Source organism: Calonectris borealis, chromosome 11 (assembly GCF_964195595.1).
Source record: "Calonectris borealis chromosome 11, bCalBor7.hap1.2, whole genome shotgun sequence".
NCBI lineage: Eukaryota > Metazoa > Chordata > Aves > Procellariiformes > Procellariidae > Calonectris > Calonectris borealis.
In genome coordinates, this window is record NC_134322.1 from 3,275,748 (window position 1) to 3,293,424 (window position 17,677).

The 17,677-nt window shown below is 46.4% G+C and overlaps 1 protein-coding gene across 13 annotated transcripts in view; it reads left to right on the forward strand.

The window, feature by feature from the left end:
- Positions 1-49: 49 nt before the first annotated feature.
- The window catches only part of DPP8 (dipeptidyl peptidase 8), a 31,474-nt gene continuing 13,846 nt past the window's right edge, over positions 50-17,677 (forward strand). Inside the window, exons 1-12 of one of the 13 annotated variants that reach the window (XM_075159772.1) lie at positions 50-307; positions 3,848-4,117; positions 5,695-5,807; positions 6,757-6,930; positions 7,846-8,014; positions 9,239-9,349; positions 9,738-9,866; positions 11,876-11,937; positions 12,971-13,071; positions 14,195-14,372; positions 15,691-15,850; positions 17,355-17,434. In XM_075159772.1, coding sequence (XP_075015873.1) covers positions 3,859-4,117; positions 5,695-5,807; positions 6,757-6,930; positions 7,846-8,014; positions 9,239-9,349; positions 9,738-9,866; positions 11,876-11,937; positions 12,971-13,071; positions 14,195-14,372; positions 15,691-15,850; positions 17,355-17,434 — 1,536 coding nt within the window. In that variant the 5' untranslated portion in view covers positions 50-307; positions 3,848-3,858. Of the gene's footprint in view, positions 308-1,659; positions 1,740-1,784; positions 2,231-3,847; positions 4,118-5,694; positions 5,808-6,756; positions 6,931-7,845; positions 8,015-9,238; positions 9,350-9,737; positions 9,867-11,875; positions 11,938-12,970; positions 13,076-13,363; positions 13,522-14,194; positions 14,373-15,690; positions 15,851-17,354; positions 17,435-17,677 lie in introns of those variants that run through there. The other 12 variants (XM_075159773.1, XM_075159774.1, XR_012675190.1 and 9 more) reach the window with 12 other exon arrangements.

The window sequence follows — 17,677 nt, forward strand, 5'->3', positions numbered from 1 at the left end:
CCGCCCCGGCGGGGGTGGGCGGTTCCTACTGCGCCTGCGCACAGCGGGGAAGGGGGCGGTAATGGCGGCCGCCGCGGGGCTTCCCCGCCTGCGCTCCCGCCTCCCCGGGGCAGCCCGGGCCGTGCTGCGTCCCGGAGCTCCTCCTGTGGCCCCAGGTGTCGTTCGGTGCACCGCCGCTCTCCCCGTCGGGGCCTCGCGTGTCCCCCCCAGTGCATGTGCGGCCTCCCCCGTGCCCTCGCGTCGCCGTGCCAGAGGTGCCGCCTGTGTCGGCCGCGATGGCAGTGACCTCGCTGAGAGAACACGTCAGGTATTTTAACAGAACTGCGGGCACCGTTGGCTTTCAGCCCCGCCTCGGCGGCTTTCTGCCGCCTGGGACGTGCAATCCCTCAAGTGTGCCCCGCCGCCGCTGCAACCCGCAGGGCGTTCGCCTTGGTGTTGACCCCCGTCCTCCTCCCTCTGTGCCACAGGCCTTCACCGAGGGGCGGCCCCGGGCACAAGGGGCGCAAGGGCACGGATTGCTGCTCAACTGTCTCAGCCATAACCAAGGCAGGCTGATAAAAATTCAGAAAATACCATGTCTTCTGTAGCCTGCCCCATGACCACGTGCCCCAACCCTTTTAAACTCCTACATTGTAATTATTATGTGCCCCAAGACCTTGCTGCTAATAAGGCTAAAAAAGGGGAGCACTGATTTTGGTGATACTTTGGAAAAGGCCACCCCGCGCTCCCTTAGCAGCTCAGGCAAGGGCACCTCACCCAAGGCCTGGCAAAGCTCATCCTCCTCCATCCCAGCTCCGGGCGCTTTCTCATCCTCCTGCAGAGGGTTCTCCATGCAAACCTCTGCGTCCCGTCGGTAAGAGACACCGGCTCCGTGCCTCAGCCTGCCTCTCAGTGGAGGATTTCCAACCTCTGCCAGCCCCTGGGGCTGCAAAGCCGCTGCGGAGGGACGGGCGAGCTGCAGCAATAGTTGCCGGGCTGCTTTATTTTGGAAGGCAAACCCCACGTACCCTTTCGGGACAGCCTATGGGAGACGGCGTCGAGCAGCTGGTGTGGGAAAAACAGCCGTTAGGTCCGTGTGTGACCTGGGGCTTGTATTTGTGCGTGCGTTTAGGAGGGGGCACCTGCAGCGAAATTATATTTTCTGGTTTATGGTGGATCAAAAAAGACTTTGCTTTACAAAAAGTGGCTTTGTTTTGCAAAGGGAAATTCAAATGTGTAGAAACATTTGGCTGGGGACTCACTGCACTGGAGTGTTATTAGTAGCTGGGATTTTTTTTGCTGCGGGAAGCATGTCAGAGTGGAAGTGCTAGGTTTTTTTGGGGAAAAAAAGCCGTTTTTTGAGACTGAAGGATCCCTGGGGGGAGGGGGTTGCATGGCCTGACCCCCTGCGTGGGGCAGTGTGTGTGTGTGTCCCGGGTCCCCGTGCAAGGGGTAAAGTGTGTGTCCCGGGTCCTCGCGCACGGGGCAACCTGCGTGTCCCGGTGCCCGAGGGGAGCGTGGCACGTCCTGTCCCTTGGCTCCCCGCAGCCCGGTCTTCCCGGCCGGCAGGGGGCGCCCTCGTCCGTACCCCGCGGTGCTCGGAGCGGCTGGGGCGAGTGCGGCGGCACCGCCTCCTCCCCGCCCGCAGGGGGCGCCGCCCCGCCTAGCGCGGCCCGGCGTCCCCCCTCTTGGCGGAAGCGGAAGCGGCCCGGCGGGGCGGCTCGGCAGCATCGCCGCCGCGGAGCGCCGTGAGTACCGGGGTGGGTGAGGACCCTCGTGGGGCTCGGGGTTCCCGGGAGAGGTGGCCTCCCGGGAGCGGGGCCGCCGCCTCCGTCCTGGGGGGAGCTGCTGGTACCCCGTGGGATGGGAGGAGGAGGGGGCTTGCCCCGGGGCGGCCTGGCTTTCCGCCCCCGGCCAGGCCTGCCCACTGCGCCCGGCGGTGGAGGGCCCCTCCTCGGGTCTGCCCGCTTCCTCCGACCTCGGCGGCAAGGGCAGGCCCGTGGCCGTCCACCCCGCTCAGGCCCGACCTGCCCCTTCGGCGCACCCTGCGGATAGGAGACGTCCTACGGTGTTGCAGTGCTGGAGGGTCCCCCTGAGCTGGTGTGAAGGATGGGGCGGTCTCTCTTCGTTGGCTGCAAGAAGGTGGAAGTAAAATGCTTCACGTGGCAGAAGGTGGCTGCAGTAGAGATCCCGCAGTGACCTCCTGGGAGCCAGATCCTCGCGTTAACCTGGACTAACACCACCTTTCTGGGTGGCAGTTCACACTCTTGTTTGCTCGTTAAAGTCTGCCGCTCTTCATTTTCTATCTCTTGTCGTGGGAGGGGAGTGTGAGAAGTAGGTCGGGTTAAGACATACCAGCATCTGGGTGTAGGTCAGTAAAAGAGATTTTTCTGTAAATTAGATGAGAGTTTTCTGATTCAGGATTGAAGTCTCATTGTCACTGTCTGAGCAGAGCAGTGTTCTGTGTTGGCGTTTGGACTGTCCTTCCAGTTTTATAGGGCTGTTTAACTTGTGCCATATTTTTGTATTATAAATAGCTCAGACAAAAGAAAGACCTCTGTTTGTTGTGTTTGTCTTGTCAAAGGTGGAACCAAACTTTTGATCCAGACTTGTCTGGCTTTGCTTTTAGCAGTTTCTGTTAAAATGGGTTTGGTCCAAGGTGTAAGTCATCTCTTTTTCACTCATCTGTGACAGATATCTCAGCTGCTGTGGAGAGCCAGACCATCCAGGAGTTTTACCTCTGCCCAAGCCCTTACCTTGAGATTCAGTGGTCCTTTAGTGCCTGTTTGCTCAATGGGAATCCTTTATTTAGTCCCTATTAATGTTCTTGTTAGGCTCAAACCAAAAAGCTCAGCCCTAGCAGTGCGCAGAACAGTTGTGCAGCTTTCCATTCTATATATAGAAACAACCTCTCCTTTTGAGGACTGACAATCCTTACACCTTATTTCTCTGGTAATGAACCCTGTGGTAGGAGTTTATAGCTTGGATCCTTTTGGAGCTGCCTTCAGATCTGGGATTTGCAGTGGAAAGACTCGGTTTCCTCTTGCCAGACAGCCGGGCTGTTCATTCCAGCTCAGATCTGCTTTGTAAAGCACAGCTGACTGCAGGAAGAAATATCTGCTAAATTAGCAACCTGTTCGGGAGGATAAGACTTATGCTGCGGATAAATCTATTTGGAAACTGCTTTTTTCACTGTGTCCCCTTTCTTCTGGTATCGCCTTACACTTCTGGAAGAGTCTTATCCATACAGTATTTGTAATTATATCCCTGAGATGATATAATAGTGATGACTGTTGCTAGACCCTTCCGAGCTTTGTTTGAAAGGAGATGCAAACAAACCCAAGAAATTATAGAATAATGGGAATAAGGGCATGCAGTTGCCTAGGCCCATTGTGTATGGGCTGGTGGTTCCAAATCAACTACTAATGTTGTTTCTTCTAAGCAACTTCTTGTCCCAGATCTTGCTACAGTCCTAATCATCCCCTGTTCTGATATCAGTGTAGCGAGGTGATATTTGTGCAGTTCACAGGAAGGAAGGAGCAGGCAGGAGCTTAATGGGGAAGAATTTATCCACTTCATGAACTGAAATGAGTAGTTGGTATATGGGGGGGGGCAAAGGCAAACATCAAGAAATCTGTGTGGCTCTATGAAGTTCTTAGTCCCATTCTGAAAGGCTGAGTAATGGCAGCCTGTTTTCCACAGCAGAAATCTTTTTCCTAGTCCTCTTCATTCTGCGTGGATTTTTTTCCCACATGAAATGGTGGTTTTCTTATAGCGCTTTTGCTGTGGTGTGTTTTGGGAGTCTGAAGTGAATGTTTGCTGGGCTGCTGGAAGGCAATGCTGAACCTCTGCTATTCTGTTCTTCCAGAAACATGCAACATGGCAGCAGCCATGGAAACTGAACAACCAGGCCTTGAAATCTTTGAAACTGCAGGCCGTGAGGAGCAGGTCCAGAGGGAGGAGCAGCCAAAGCTGGAACCTTTCTATGTAGAGAGACATTCCTGGAGCCAGCTTCGGAAACTGCTTACAGATACGCGGAAGTATCATGGGTACGTGATGGCAAAAGCCCCTCACGACTTCACGTTTGTGAAGAAAAATGATCCTGAAGGACCTCATTCTGATAGGATCTACTATCTGGGTAAGCTTGCTGCGACAGCCTGTGTCTTGACTAAACAGTCACTGCAGAGGCTGTTCGGGTTTGACTGTTCTTGAGAGCAGGATGTTTCTGGCAGTTAAATCAGAATGGATTTCAGGCCAGATTGGCTGGTCAAATGTCATGATCATGATTGTAATGTCTCATTAAAACTTGTGATGTAATCTCCCACAGAAATGGTGTGGTTGGAGCTGGAAAAGAACTGTGAAGTGTCCCTTGGGCATGTTCCCTAGCCGGGAGGATGGGTTAAGTCTGTTCGGTCTGTTTTCTCTCACTCCCGAGTATGATATCCCCTCTCCAAAAGCTGTGTCAGTTTGATTCCTTTCTCTTAATTACAACTAGTGGGTAGAATCCTTTTCTCCCTCAAAGTTTCCTTCCAAAACAGAGATTATAAATGGTATTTTGAAAGTCCTTTGTGCCTCAGCTACTGATGGAGTAGGTTTTCCAGGGATTCTGGAGGGAATAAATAGCAGTGTAGGGCGGGGACAGCTTAAAGAGTAAATGTTTTTCTCAACAATTTTAGTCTTGATAATGAAGAACTTAATGTAATTTATTGTTCTGGGCCTCAGTGCCTCAATTCTGCATTGTTTCACTAATTAGTGTTCACTTGATATATCTGCATTTCTAAATTGCAGCTGTGCTTGAAGTGATTTGGCACTGTAAATGATACTGTGAGCAACCTTCTGGGTGGCTTTTTGGAGCAGGCCTTGTGGTAGAGGAATGCTTGTGTCAAAAGCTGCGCTAGCTGAACTAAGTCCATGAAAAACTGGGTTAAGAGGAGAAGCAATGGCCAGAGCAAAGGCCTAGGAGCCGGAATCATGTTCTAGCCCCATTGCTTGCTGCTCAGGCTAGTTGCTTAAGCTCTGATTTGTGATTCACAGAGTCTTTGCATGTGCTGTGCAGTGACATAGTCGGAAAGCTGCAGATCTGTCTCTTCTTCCCCTTTTCAGAGGATGGGGGTCATAATCCTTGTGTCATGCTGAGTTCAAGCATGTTGCGGATGCATTAAGGCTGACCCCAGCTGAGATGAGCTCTGGTTTCCTATGTGCCACTTCCTGAGCTATAGGTCAGACTTGGCCTTCCCCGGGGCACATCTGGCTCCCTCTGGGGTGATCCCCGTGTGCCTTGGCAGGAGCTTTCAGAAATCTGAATAGCACTGAGGGAGAGGAACAGGAAAGAGACATTGAAACCTTCCTAAAGACGCATTATCTTTGAAACCCAAGCTGCATCATGCTGTATTCCAGCCAGGGGAATTTGCAGAAAGGCTCTCCTTGATTTTAAAAGCTTATAAAATAAAAGGGCCCCCAGCCTTCAGGAAGACACAGATACGCTTCAGGCAGCGTGGGGTAAGCCTGGGTGTATTTCCTTGTTCTCTGCCTTCTCCGTGACTTGCATTTCTGAGAAGCAGGGAATTCCCAGAGCGAGGCTGCAGTGCAGAGACTGTCAGTGCTTTCTCTGGTAGGAAGGGCCTGTGAAACTGTTCCTCAGTATCCTTTCAGAGTGTTTGGATTAGTAACAGAAAGCTAATACACATTTTTTTTTTCTTCTCACTTTCACAATAGCAATGTCTGGGGAGAACAGGGAGAACACGCTTTTCTACTCTGAAATTCCCAAAACCATAAACAAAGCTGCCGTCCTGTTGCTTTCCTGGAAGCCTCTTTTGGATCTTTTTCCGGTGGGTGCTGATTTCTTTCTTTCTTCTTGCCAGCGTAGCAAGCACATAGGCTTTGGGGTTGCACCTATAAGCCATGATTACAATTTGGAGTTTATTGTCTTAAACATTTTAAGATTCTCCTTGTACTTGGCTAGCTCTGCAGCCATCTCAAAAACAAGCACAGCTTTCTCATCAGTGTTTGGAGTTACAGCCTTTGTGCGTCATAAAACCTGTGTGCTGGATGATTCCTCCTTTGCCGGCAAAGATTGCAAGTGCTAATTTGCATCACATTCTCTGCTGTGAGATCTTGGAGATTGCTGAAGGAGCCTGTAGTCTCCAATAATCGCTGTCTTGCAGGGGGAAGTGCTGAGTCCCCCTGAGGATCAGTCAGTGGCTCTGTGGCTCATGCTGGAGCAGAGGATCCCTTTCCCACTCACTGGGACATGTGTCCCCTTTTCACCTCTGCGCATAGCAAGCCTGCACCAGTCCCACCCCATGTGCCATGGCAGGTTGGAGGAGGTGAGACAAACCACATGTGGAATTAGGTGTGGTTTTTCCCATGTTATTTCCTGAGGCTGTCAGTCAGACATAAAATTCATGCTGTGCTCTCCTCCCACCAGACCAGTCACTGTGTATCTTTGCGAAAGTTAGCAAAGACTCTCCTGTGCTCATTCTAGAAATAAGAGACCTTCAGTCTGATCTTTCTTATACAAGTCTAGATTGGAAATAATGCTGGCCTTGCTATGGGAGCGGTGGCTAGCAGGTTTGCAGTTGTGTAGGATCTGATCATGGCCTGCACCTATAACTACTGATGGCAAAGGCACAAGCAGGAGCGGGCTTCTAGCCGCCGGCAGGATTCCGGAGGAGGAGGGTGTCTGCTCCTGGAAGCTTGGCATGCAGAGGCGCTCTGACAGTATAGTAAGACATGCAGAGCAGAGGGTGTTGATTGTGCTTCTCTGCATGTATTCAGGCCATCCTGGACTATGGGATGTACTCTCGTGAAGAGGAGTTGCTACGGGAGAGGAAGCGAATTGGCACCATTGGGATTGCCTCTTATGATTACCACCGAGAAAGCGGCACCTTTCTGTTTCAGGCTGGGAGTGGAATTTATCATGTAAAAGATGGAGGCCCTTATGGATTCACTGTGAGTTTACTCATCTCTCCTGTTTTCTGCAGTACTGCTTTCCTCTGGCTAGAAGCTCCTTTGGCTTGGAGCGAAAGCAGAGCATGATCATCAGTTCTGCTGCACTAGCATGGCAAGTAGCCTTGACAACCCTTGAAATGCAGAGAAGTCCTCCATAGGGGTGCATTTCCATGGTTGTAGAAACTCAGATGGAGAATCACAAGAAATGGTAGAAGCTGTGGCAGCAAGGCAGGACACCAGATTTTGTTGATTTTTAACAAGTAGCAATGCCAATAAAAAGCAACACAAAGGCAGTGATGCTCCATGCTCTTTCATGTAGTCAGAAGTTACATCAGAGGCAGCTTTTGTTCCCAAGCTGTGGTTTAGAGGTCACTGTTCAGCAGTCGGTGCTGTATGTATTACAAGATTTGGTTGTGTAACTTGCAGAACAAGCAGCCTTTACTCTGCTGGTGCTGAAGCTGGACTTCAAAGCTGAAGTGATTTCTTATTATTATAACAAATGCCTGATGTCTCTCTAACCCTGCTGTCAGCGGGAATTTACTGTACCCTGAGTTGCTTTTGGAGGACAAGATTGTGTGTTCTGCCAGCCCCTTTTTAGGCTGCTGTTTTTAAGAGTGTGGCAGGCTTCTCTAGGCAAGCTGCCTTCTGATTTATGGCTAATCCTCAGCACTGGTGAAAGAGGCCCTGGTGGGATCTGTGCAACCATGGTAGAAGCACAATTTTCCCTATAAAATATCTGCACAGTATTTCTCTGTGTTTAAAATTGATAGATTGCTCTGTGGTAAACGTGTGTATTTGAAGTCAGTGTCCACAGCACTGCGCTCTTAGAGACCTTCTGATAATCCAGTTTAGTTTCTGTAAGTGTCCATGTATTGTTGTTGTTTACTGTGCTTTTTTTTTTTTCCTTTCAAACAGCAACAGCCTTTAAGACCCATTCTGGTAGAGACCAGTTGTCCAAATATCCGGATGGATCCCAAGCTTTGTCCAGCTGATCCAAATTGGATCGCATTTATCCATAGCAATGACATCTGGATATCTAATATAGAAACCAGAGAAGAAAGGAGGCTAACATTTGTGCACAATGGTAATGCATCCTAAATTAAAATCTCTGCACCTCCTCTGCACTTGTTCTTGCTAGACTGAATTAGGCAATGGCACTAGGGGTTCTTCTGAAATCTGGGGGAACGGACACTTTATTCCACCTTGTTTGTCACGTTCTACGTGTTTCCTCTACTGCAAATATTGTGGGATGATTTTTCCCTGCACTGTGGAATCTGGCAGAGTGAGTTATTTGTTGAATACATATGGAAGGGCTCTTCTCCTGAAACACAGCACATTCCTTTTTACTGAAACAGCCTTTTTTGTGTGAAGGAGCTGTGGGTGGAATAGAGCTGAAGGAAAGTTTCTGTCAGTGAAATCAGGCTGCAGGCCTTTTAGAAACAATACAGACAGTTTCTGAATAGCACTGTGGCTTCTGCTGGCCCCTCATACTCAATAACTTAGGTCCTCGCTTCTTACCCTCTCCAACTCTGTTTTAGACCCGTATCCTGGAGGAAGGAAAATGGGAAATCGTGGATAAAACACTTTTTAAAAATTGAATGCGTTTTGTATTTAAATCATACTTTGTATTTAAACTATATAATTTAAATTTGTTAAATTAAAATTTCTAACACTTTATAATAATGCTTTAGCTTATTTAAATGTTAAATATTAAAATATTATGTAAGTACATTAAAAATAAACTGTAGCAATGACTCCTTCTCAGATGATAATTATTTATGGAGCGCTGCTAAGTTACCTCCAGGGTAACAGGAAAAATATTGAAGCCCTATGGATATGTCATCATGTTGAGATGTTATGTAAGTCTGTTACTTTTGGTTTGTACAGTGAATGAAATACTGATTCTTTCATTTTCTGAATGTTGATATTTTCAGTTTCAGTTGTTCAGAAAGGTTTGGTTTTTTTTTCCTTTGATTTTCTTAAAAGTTGTGGTTCCAATTCACTGAGCTCAGATAGAGAGAACATTTTCTTTCTTCAACTAATACATAGAAAATTGAGAAACTAATTGGGTAGGAGTGAGAAGGGAGGATGGCTTTCCTTTCCTAAAAGAAGCTGCCATGTCCGAGAGGATTAGATCCTCCCTAAATAAATCAACAGAGCAGGGTGGAAGCAGAAAACAGTTCTTCTGAGAAGTCAGATTTATTATCGTGTAATTGTTCCCGGGGGGTGAACTTGGGCCATGTTTGGGATAATGCAGAACTGGTTTGATTCTGCAGTACCTCACTAATTCTTTTGTGTCTTTTTTTAGAACTGGCCAATGTTGAGGAGGATCCAAAATCTGCTGGCGTGGCTACTTTTGTGCTGCAGGAGGAGTTTGACAGATACACTGGCTACTGGTGGAGCCCAAAGGCACAGCCAAGTAAGTGTGGTGGATCCAGTGTGTCTGACAGGCACAAGTAGCGGCCCCCCCTGCTGTGCTGTCCAGTGCAGAGTTATTTTTTTCTGTTACTTGTCTTTATGCAAGATAGGAATCTTATACTGATAGCTCCTTTTGAACTATCTGCAGCGGTGGGCATGTTCCAGTGGCCTTGTGAGCACATGTTACTGGGAGAAGAGACTTTCCTTCTCACAACAGTGGTAGGAGTTGTAAGAGTCTCAGAATGTTTTGCTTAATGAAACATGAGTCACAGACTTTGTTGGATTTTTCTTCATCCTTCCAGCATGCTTGTGCTCCTGAGAGAATACTGATGCCTGCAATAATTGATAATGAGAGCTGTTCTGACCAGGAAATGTTAATTCATTTACAGCACTGAGTGGTGGTAAAGTTCTTCGAATTCTTTATGAAGAAAATGATGAGTCAGAGGTGGAAATTATTCATGTCACATCACCCATGCTGGAGACAAGAAGAACAGATTCCTTCCGGTACCCCAAAACTGGTGAGACCCTGATACTTTATCTCTCTGTTTCTGGGAGACACATATTTTATTCCATGTGCCTGACAGCAGTGATCTCCTAGCCTAGAGCAGGGGGTTGTTGGAGAGGTGTTGAGTAGTCTTTGAATTGGTGACCAGGTGGTGGAAATGTGTTTGGGGAAACTGCTGCTGTGGAGGTTAGATTAGTCACTGGTGACTGTGCTGATATTCCAGCCATGTGGTTACTAAGAGCTCTGAGCCTGGGTGTCTCAGGAGTTGGCGGAAACCCTATCTGATTGTCACTATTTTGGAGCTGCTGGCTCAGATCCTGGCAGATCTGAGTCGTTAGGAGTTGATTCTCATTACAGCCCCGTGTCTCTGAGGGAACAGCTGCAGAATTATGGCCTTTTGATTTTTTGGGAGGGTTTCTGTTTAGCTGCTGGCAGTGCACTGGTAGTTCAAGTTCTGAAGGACTCTGGTCTCCATGATTGCTCGTGGACTTTGAAAAATAAACTCAGCATGCTTACAGCCTACCAGGAAAACCCCCTGTTGTCATATTTTCAATCAGTAAATGATCTGGAGGCTTCAGCAGTAAAGGGGCGAGGGCAGGCTTGAAGCATATTAAGTGGAGTGCCCTTAAGGGAAGCGGGACGTATGCAGACCTGCTGGGGCTGATTCACTGGCATGTGTCAGGTGTATGGGGCAAATTTGAACAGTCGGACCCTTGTTCTTCTCAGATTTCCCTGCTGTTATAGCAGGGCATGTTGCCCACAGATAACAGTGGTTCACTCCCTTTCCTCACTCCTGAAATCTTCATTTTTTGGAGAAATATCTTGTTTGGCTGACCTTCCCAAGCTGCAGAATTCATTCAGATCTCGGGGATTCCATGATCCACTGGGATAAGTTTTCTGCTTACGATCCTGATTTACTACTTGTTTCAAGGAGAGAGAAAGGCTCAGTGTTAGCCTGGGAAGCAAGAGATGACTCCTCGTGTTTTTTTGGCGCTTATGTACACCCAGATTTCTGAGGGTATTTTGTCATAGCTTTGTTCAATGCTAAGTTTCAGCAGTTTAGGAAAACGAGCTAACCAAAGCCCAAATCCCTTTAAAAAAACAAAAACCACTAGGTTTTAATGTCTGGGCCTTAGTTTCCAGTCTGAGCTGCAGGGGTAATAGTCCTTTTCTGTGGGTTGTTATGAGGGCAAAGCTTGAAGTAGTGGAGAAAATTCTTCCCAAGGAGAGGGTAAGTACTTAAACAGGCCAGCACTGTGGCCCAAGGCAAGTCGTTTCACCTCAGTGCATCAGTTTTTGTGTATAAACTGGGTTTGATGAAGCGGGAGTACTTCACAGCAGCATTGAGAATATTCAAAGTACATGGAATTTGCCACATGTGGCTTCTTGTGGATCAACTGGCAGGGGCTTTATTCTTTATAGTCCCTCTTTTCTTGCTGTGGAGCAGGCCCCAGCATTTAGCACTGCAGGTGCTGTACAGCAGGCTGAGTTGCTGCTTGGTGTAAAGATTAGATTTTCAGTGTTCAACACAAATATGTAGCTTTATTATCTTAACTGCGCTAATCATGTCAATAGGTTTTTAAGTATTTGATTTTCACAGTTTAATTTTCACAGATGCTTTTTAGCACTGGATCACTTTCTATGCACCACCTTGAGAATAACAGCCAAACAGTAAACCAAAGCTTGCTTTGCTGTCCTGCTCACTCCTAAGCATTTACTTTCAACTAGTACGTGTATCCTTTGACTGTGGGAGAGAAGACTGACTGTGACAGTAGCATGGCTCTTGATCAGATCTGTTTGCAGGATTACATCCACTGAATCTGCCTCATGTTTGCAGTTTCTTTTTTCCCTGCCTGGTTCTGTGCTGTCTCTCGCACATGCAAGTAGGCTATTTGATCAAAGAGCATTCTGCTATTTGCCTTTTCCAGTTCTGTATTAATAACGCCACAATAATCCACAGTTCAAGTCTGCCCTCTTGGAAGCAAACAATTGGTGCCTGACTGCTAACATCTGTTTTTATAGGTACAGCAAATCCAAAGGTCACTTTCAAGATATCTGAAGTGACAATCAATGCGGAAGGCAGAGTAAGTTCTATGTTCTGCTTGTTTTCCAAATAAATATAATTTCTGTGATTCTTTTTTGGTAAAATTCATTTTCCAGTTCAGTACAAATAAGCTTTCTTGGTTGTGATAGCTTAATTGCTTCTCTGCAGGCAGTGCACTTGGCTCATTCCTATGCAGATACTTGGTGTCTATGTGTGCAGCAGTATTTCTCAAGGCTGTGCTTTCCTTCCCTACCACTGGTTTATGAACTCAGCTGCAGAGCAAAATATTTTAGGTGTGGATGGTTAGACCTTCTTATGTGACAGATCTCTTGATTGGCTGTAGATATTGGGAAAATTTGATTGCAAAGAGAATATGTCACCTTACAAAAGCATGAACATGTGGAAAGAGATGAACTTTGCTTTCGACCCGGGATTTTTTAACAGTTGCGGAAATTTCCATAGCCCAGTCCAACATCTTCGAACAGTTGGGAAATTAATCTTACCAAACAGATACAGTAATAGCCATACGTTATTGGGATTCTCTCTACTCTTGAGGTATTTCAGCCATCAACAGTCTCCTGCTGGGATAGCGATGCTGACGTCAGCCAGCAAAGGCAGGGAAAGCCATCAGGACCCTTTGGGTCCCACTGTCACTTGTTCCCAGTCCCTGCAGGGCCAGACCGCAGAACTGCATATCATGAATTAGAACCACATTGGTAACTGGATGTCATGCAGGATGTTCCATATCTACTGCTGAAAACACCTTACGAAATAGCTCAGTACAAATCACCTCCCCTTTAGATGCGGAAACTGAGTGTTCAAGTGACTTGTCCAAGATGAGCAGCATCCAGATTTCTCAAGTCCCAGCCCTGGCTGTGCTGGTAGTGTGCAGCTCTCCTGCTATGCTGGTGTGTGGCTACAGATGGGGTTGAATGCCCTGTGTGGCAAAGGCTGAACAATCTAAATTGCATGAGCTGCACGGAAGAAGTCTTCTGTGTCCAGACTCTCGTCGTGCATGAAAACTGATTGTGGGGGTTCATCTCAGTGTCACTGAATTGCTGCTTTGTCAACAGATTGCAGATGTTGTGGATAAAGAGCTAGTTCAGCCGTTCGAGATCCTCTTTGAAGGAGTAGAGTACATTGCTAGAGCTGGGTGGACGCCAGAAGGAAAATAGTGCGTATGTTAATCCTGTCTCTGCTTAGAGGGTTTGGGGCAATACAGTTAGAAGCAGAATGTAGTGGTCTCTGTCTTCTTCAAGCTTAAGCCTGCTTTCATTTTTACATTGCTACGAACTTGTTTGTGCGAAGGGGACGATTTTTCCAAAAACCAAAACAGAGTCCTCCTTGTCTCTTTCTCTGGTACCTGGCCCTACTGCTTTGGTATTGGGCACTCACAGCCTTTGATGTATGTGTCCTCTCAGCATCCCTGTGAGAGAGAGTGCAGTGCTATTATCCCCATTTTACAGATGGGGAACTGAAGCCCAGAGAGGCTAAGTGACTTGCCATGGTCACACAGGAAGTCTGTGGCTGAGGAGAGAAATGAGCCCAGGTCCCCCAGGCCCTAGGCTAGCGCCCTAACCACTGGACCATCCTTGCTGACCAGACTTACTGATCAGAAAACCTGCTGTAAGTGCTACTTACATTTGCATGTCATTTTTAACCCTGTAGATGATGTAGTACAGTGTTTCTAACTCACCAGAAGCTTCTCCAGAATTGCATTTCTCCAGTTCTTGAATCTAAAGATGGCTTTCACCTTTTTAATTTATTTTTTATCCCCCCAAATGTGGAAGAAATGTAGGGACACATTTGCTCCATTATCTTGCTTTTTGCGGGATTATTGTTAGAGCTACATGTAAAGTCATCAGAAGTATGGCAGGGTCTGCTGCCAATCCATATAGGTGCCAGTATTATTCTCTACCAGGTATAGATTTAAAACATTAGTATTTTCACAAGTGTCCTGAAATTTCAATTGAGATTTCTCTGCTTCATTATTCCCTCTGATTTTTCTCTTTGCTTTCTCCCCTAAAGCACAATTCAAATCTGGGAGAATAGAATTAATTAAACTTTTGAACCGGCAGTGCTTATGCAATATTAAAATGAAGTGAAATAATTTCTTGTGTTGTGGAAGAGATTTGCTTGTGGGTGAAATTTTACATGTGGCTTTGTGCTTAATCTGAAATTGAACATTCTTGACTCCCTCAAAATGCCTAGTGCTAATGAGTGTCTGTCGAGATTTTCAGACCCGTCTAATACTCATGGTTGCATGTTATTTTCTCTAATATCTGTCTCCTCAACAGCATCTGGTCCATCCTACTGGATCGCTCCCAAACTCGACTTCAGATAGTCTTGATCCCTCCTGCATTATTCATCCCCACAGAAGATGATGCAATGGAAAGACAGAAACTTATCGATGCTGTACCAGATTCTGTTACACCTTTCATTATTTATGAAGAAACAACAGACATCTGGATAAATGTAAGAATTTGCGTTTCAGCCTTCTCTGACAGTTTGTTGTTCAAGACCCTATTTGTAGCACTTGAGCAACGTTGTGCTGCCTAGGAGGATTTTCCTATTGTACAAGTTCTGTGCATATTCTGTGCTTCCTGCAGTAAAGAGTTCACAGTATGTAAAGAACAGAGAGATTTGGGATGCGAAAGCAGAACTGCTTTGCTTGAGGCTGCACAGTGGTCAGACAGAGCTAGGAGCAGAGCCCAGGGGTCTGGTGTTCCAGGGCAGCCCTTGCCCACAGTGTTACCCACTGACACCCTCCAGCTTCTTGGTGCCAGTTGTTCACCAACAGCAGTGCCAACAGGTGAAGTATTCTTCAGCCAGCAAAGATGTATCTAGGTGATACTGGGTGAACAAGTACCGAGAGTCTGCTAACAGTCACTAAAACCCCTCCTTAACTACATACGGTCTGGTGAAATAGATTTGTGTGTAATGTTCTCAGAGGTGTGCGCTAGGGCCTGTGCTGTGAGACCTGACACCGTTGCGCTAGGCAAATGCTGTAAAAATGAGTCTTGTTCGTAATTCTGCAGATAAAGATCAATGTCTCTAAAATGATATCCCGTTGGAGGTGTGCCAGGGTGCAGGAAGGCCTGGGAAAATCAATCACTGACAGGTAGTTGGATCTTTCAGCAGAGAGCATTTGCACAAAGCCTTCCAGTGAATGATCTCTATACAGCGAGTGCTCTCTATGATACCATGTTTTCTCCTTAGTAATAGTGTACATGGTTTCAGGATGGTGCAGTGAGTTGTCCTTTCTCCATTATTTTTACTGGCTGGAGTGGTTTTTGACTGGCAGCTCGTACTGTACAGATAAATGCTCCTGAGTCCCTCAAAAGATTGTCCCTTGAAGCAAGAGTTGGCATCTTCATGAGTAGGAAGATGATGTCAGCTCATCTTTCTTTAAATAACCCGTGTGGGCTTTTAGACAGCACTGGACAGAGGAGGCCAGTGAACTCTGGGTGGCTCTCATATGATGTCTGCAGAACTGGACCTGCCTCTGTATCTAAGCTAGAAAGGCAAGTGCAGAAAAACTTATTTAATTAGTTTGGTGGCCAGAAGTTAGAGTTAGACTAGCAAAAAGCCTGGAGTTGTGCAGCATATGTGGCTGCTGTCTGCAGACACCCTGCGGCTCATAAGCATAGCTGGTTCTCCCAGTAAGGGACAGTGCTGCACCCTGCTAGTGTGGCCTGTGTTGTCCGTGTTGAGCAGTGAGAGGGACTTACTATGTGTGACTTCAGTGCCAAAGTCCCGCTGATAACAATAATCCACTGCTCTGTTTCCACAGATCCATGATATCTTCTATGTTTTCCCTCAAACCCATGAAGATGAGATAGAGTTCATTTTTGCCTCTGAGTGTAAAACAGGATTCCGGCACCTATACAAAGTCATCTCGGTTTTGAAGGAGAGCAAGTATAAACGGTCGTGTGGAGGCCTCCCTGCTCCAAGTAAGTGAAATTATTCTTTTGCTTTAATTGGGCATTTGCTGCTGACTAGTGAGGAAGTAAATGTCTTTCCAGGTGGCAGGAATTATTGTCTTATTGGAAACCCATTATTGTCTTATTGGAAGCTCCTGCTGTTGTCCAGGAAAGCACTTCACTGTACAGTCATTCCTCTTGAAATTGTACAGGGGTTATTCTGTATTCAGCATGCCTTAGTTTTAACCCTGATTCTTCCTCATGGTCTAAAGGGAAAAGTTTCAAAAAATCAGATAGGAAGCAAGCTCCCTGTGATACTGTGAAATGCACTTAGTTGGCTTTTCCTTGTCAGTGTTAGGACTGTTTGTGTGCTGAATTTGCCAGAGGTTAATCATTATAGCAATAACATGGCTACCTGTGATGTGCAGGGTCCAATGTGTCCAATAGACGCACATTGGTTCAGGATTTGATTTTGCAAGTAAGACCAACATAGTCCCTGTCAGCCTTTACAAGCAGTTTGGTAGCAGAGAGGCTGACAAAGAGCACGGTTTGAACACACTGTAAAAAGGTCCGTAGAGGGCCTCCCTGTCTGAGTGGGCCCACATGTTAGTCCCTCTAAAATGAACATGTGTGCTTGGCAGCAAAACCTGTGATATGACAACTATTCAGAGAATTCCTCTCTGCTCTTAAAAACAATCATGGTATTGCTGTATAGACAGAGATGTTAGTAGGAGGAAATTACTGGCAGCTGTTGCAAATGGAAATGCAAGAAGAGTCATTTCAAGCACAAAATTTCAAGGACCATGTGCTTCTGAGCTGCAGTCAAAGTTTGGTCTTGCTCAGATGCGTGATGTAGCTGTGTGCAAAGCTCCTGGAGTGGTTTTTCCACAGCATGTATTCTTTAATTTACAGTTTCATGCTGTGATACTTAATTTACTTGGTGTGTGTTGAAGGCACTTGCTGAGCTCTGCATGCACGAAAAATACACCTAATTTTACTAGAGGTCCTAGTTTCATGCAACTGTTGGGCTTTTTTTTGCAGATAGCATGACATCCTGGGTTGATTAGATTTCTCTGAACGCATCCAACTTCTTTTTCTTGCTAAATCTCCCTCATTCTAAGGAAAATGAAACCATCTTATAACAGCAGAGCTGTTCCCCACACTGTTGCAAAATCCCCCATTTTTTGACACGTGAGATTCCCTTTGCACACCTATTTTTTAAGTATAAAACCTCTATTTGTGTGTAAGTGTCAAAATACTTTTTTTAAAAAAAAAAAAGCAAGCAAGCTGTCCAGCCCTCAGGTTATCAGGTGGAATCCTGTGAATCCTTTAACATATATTTCACAGAATGTTAAATAGTACTAGCCGTAACATTTGTCTGGGGAGCTGGCAGAGGTGTGGATCTTCTGCAAAGGCAGGTTGCTCTTGCGTTTAGTCTAGTAAAAAAGCTTGGAAGAAAGAAGTATTATTGGGATCGTGTGTTTTGTAAAATGTAAAAGTGTAAAATCTCTGTTTGTATGTTGGTTATTTGCAGGTGACTTCAAGTGCCCCATCAAAGAGGAGATAGCGATTACCAGTGGAGAATGGGAAGTGCTTGGCAGACATGGATCCAATGTAAGTCTCTGCTCTTGCTGCATGGGTATCCTGCAAGAAACACACCCTGCAGGGAGGTGGTCTCACAAATCAGTACATCTCCCATTAGTGAGGCTCTGCTCCCTGAGAGGAGTGGATCTTGCTACTCCCTGGTATTGAATTTGAGGATATGTATCATGGGTTTTTTTGGTCTACAGTGTGCTTTCATCCTTCTCTACCTTTGATACGCTATTCTGGACCAGAGGTTGTGGTTTTGGCAGTGTG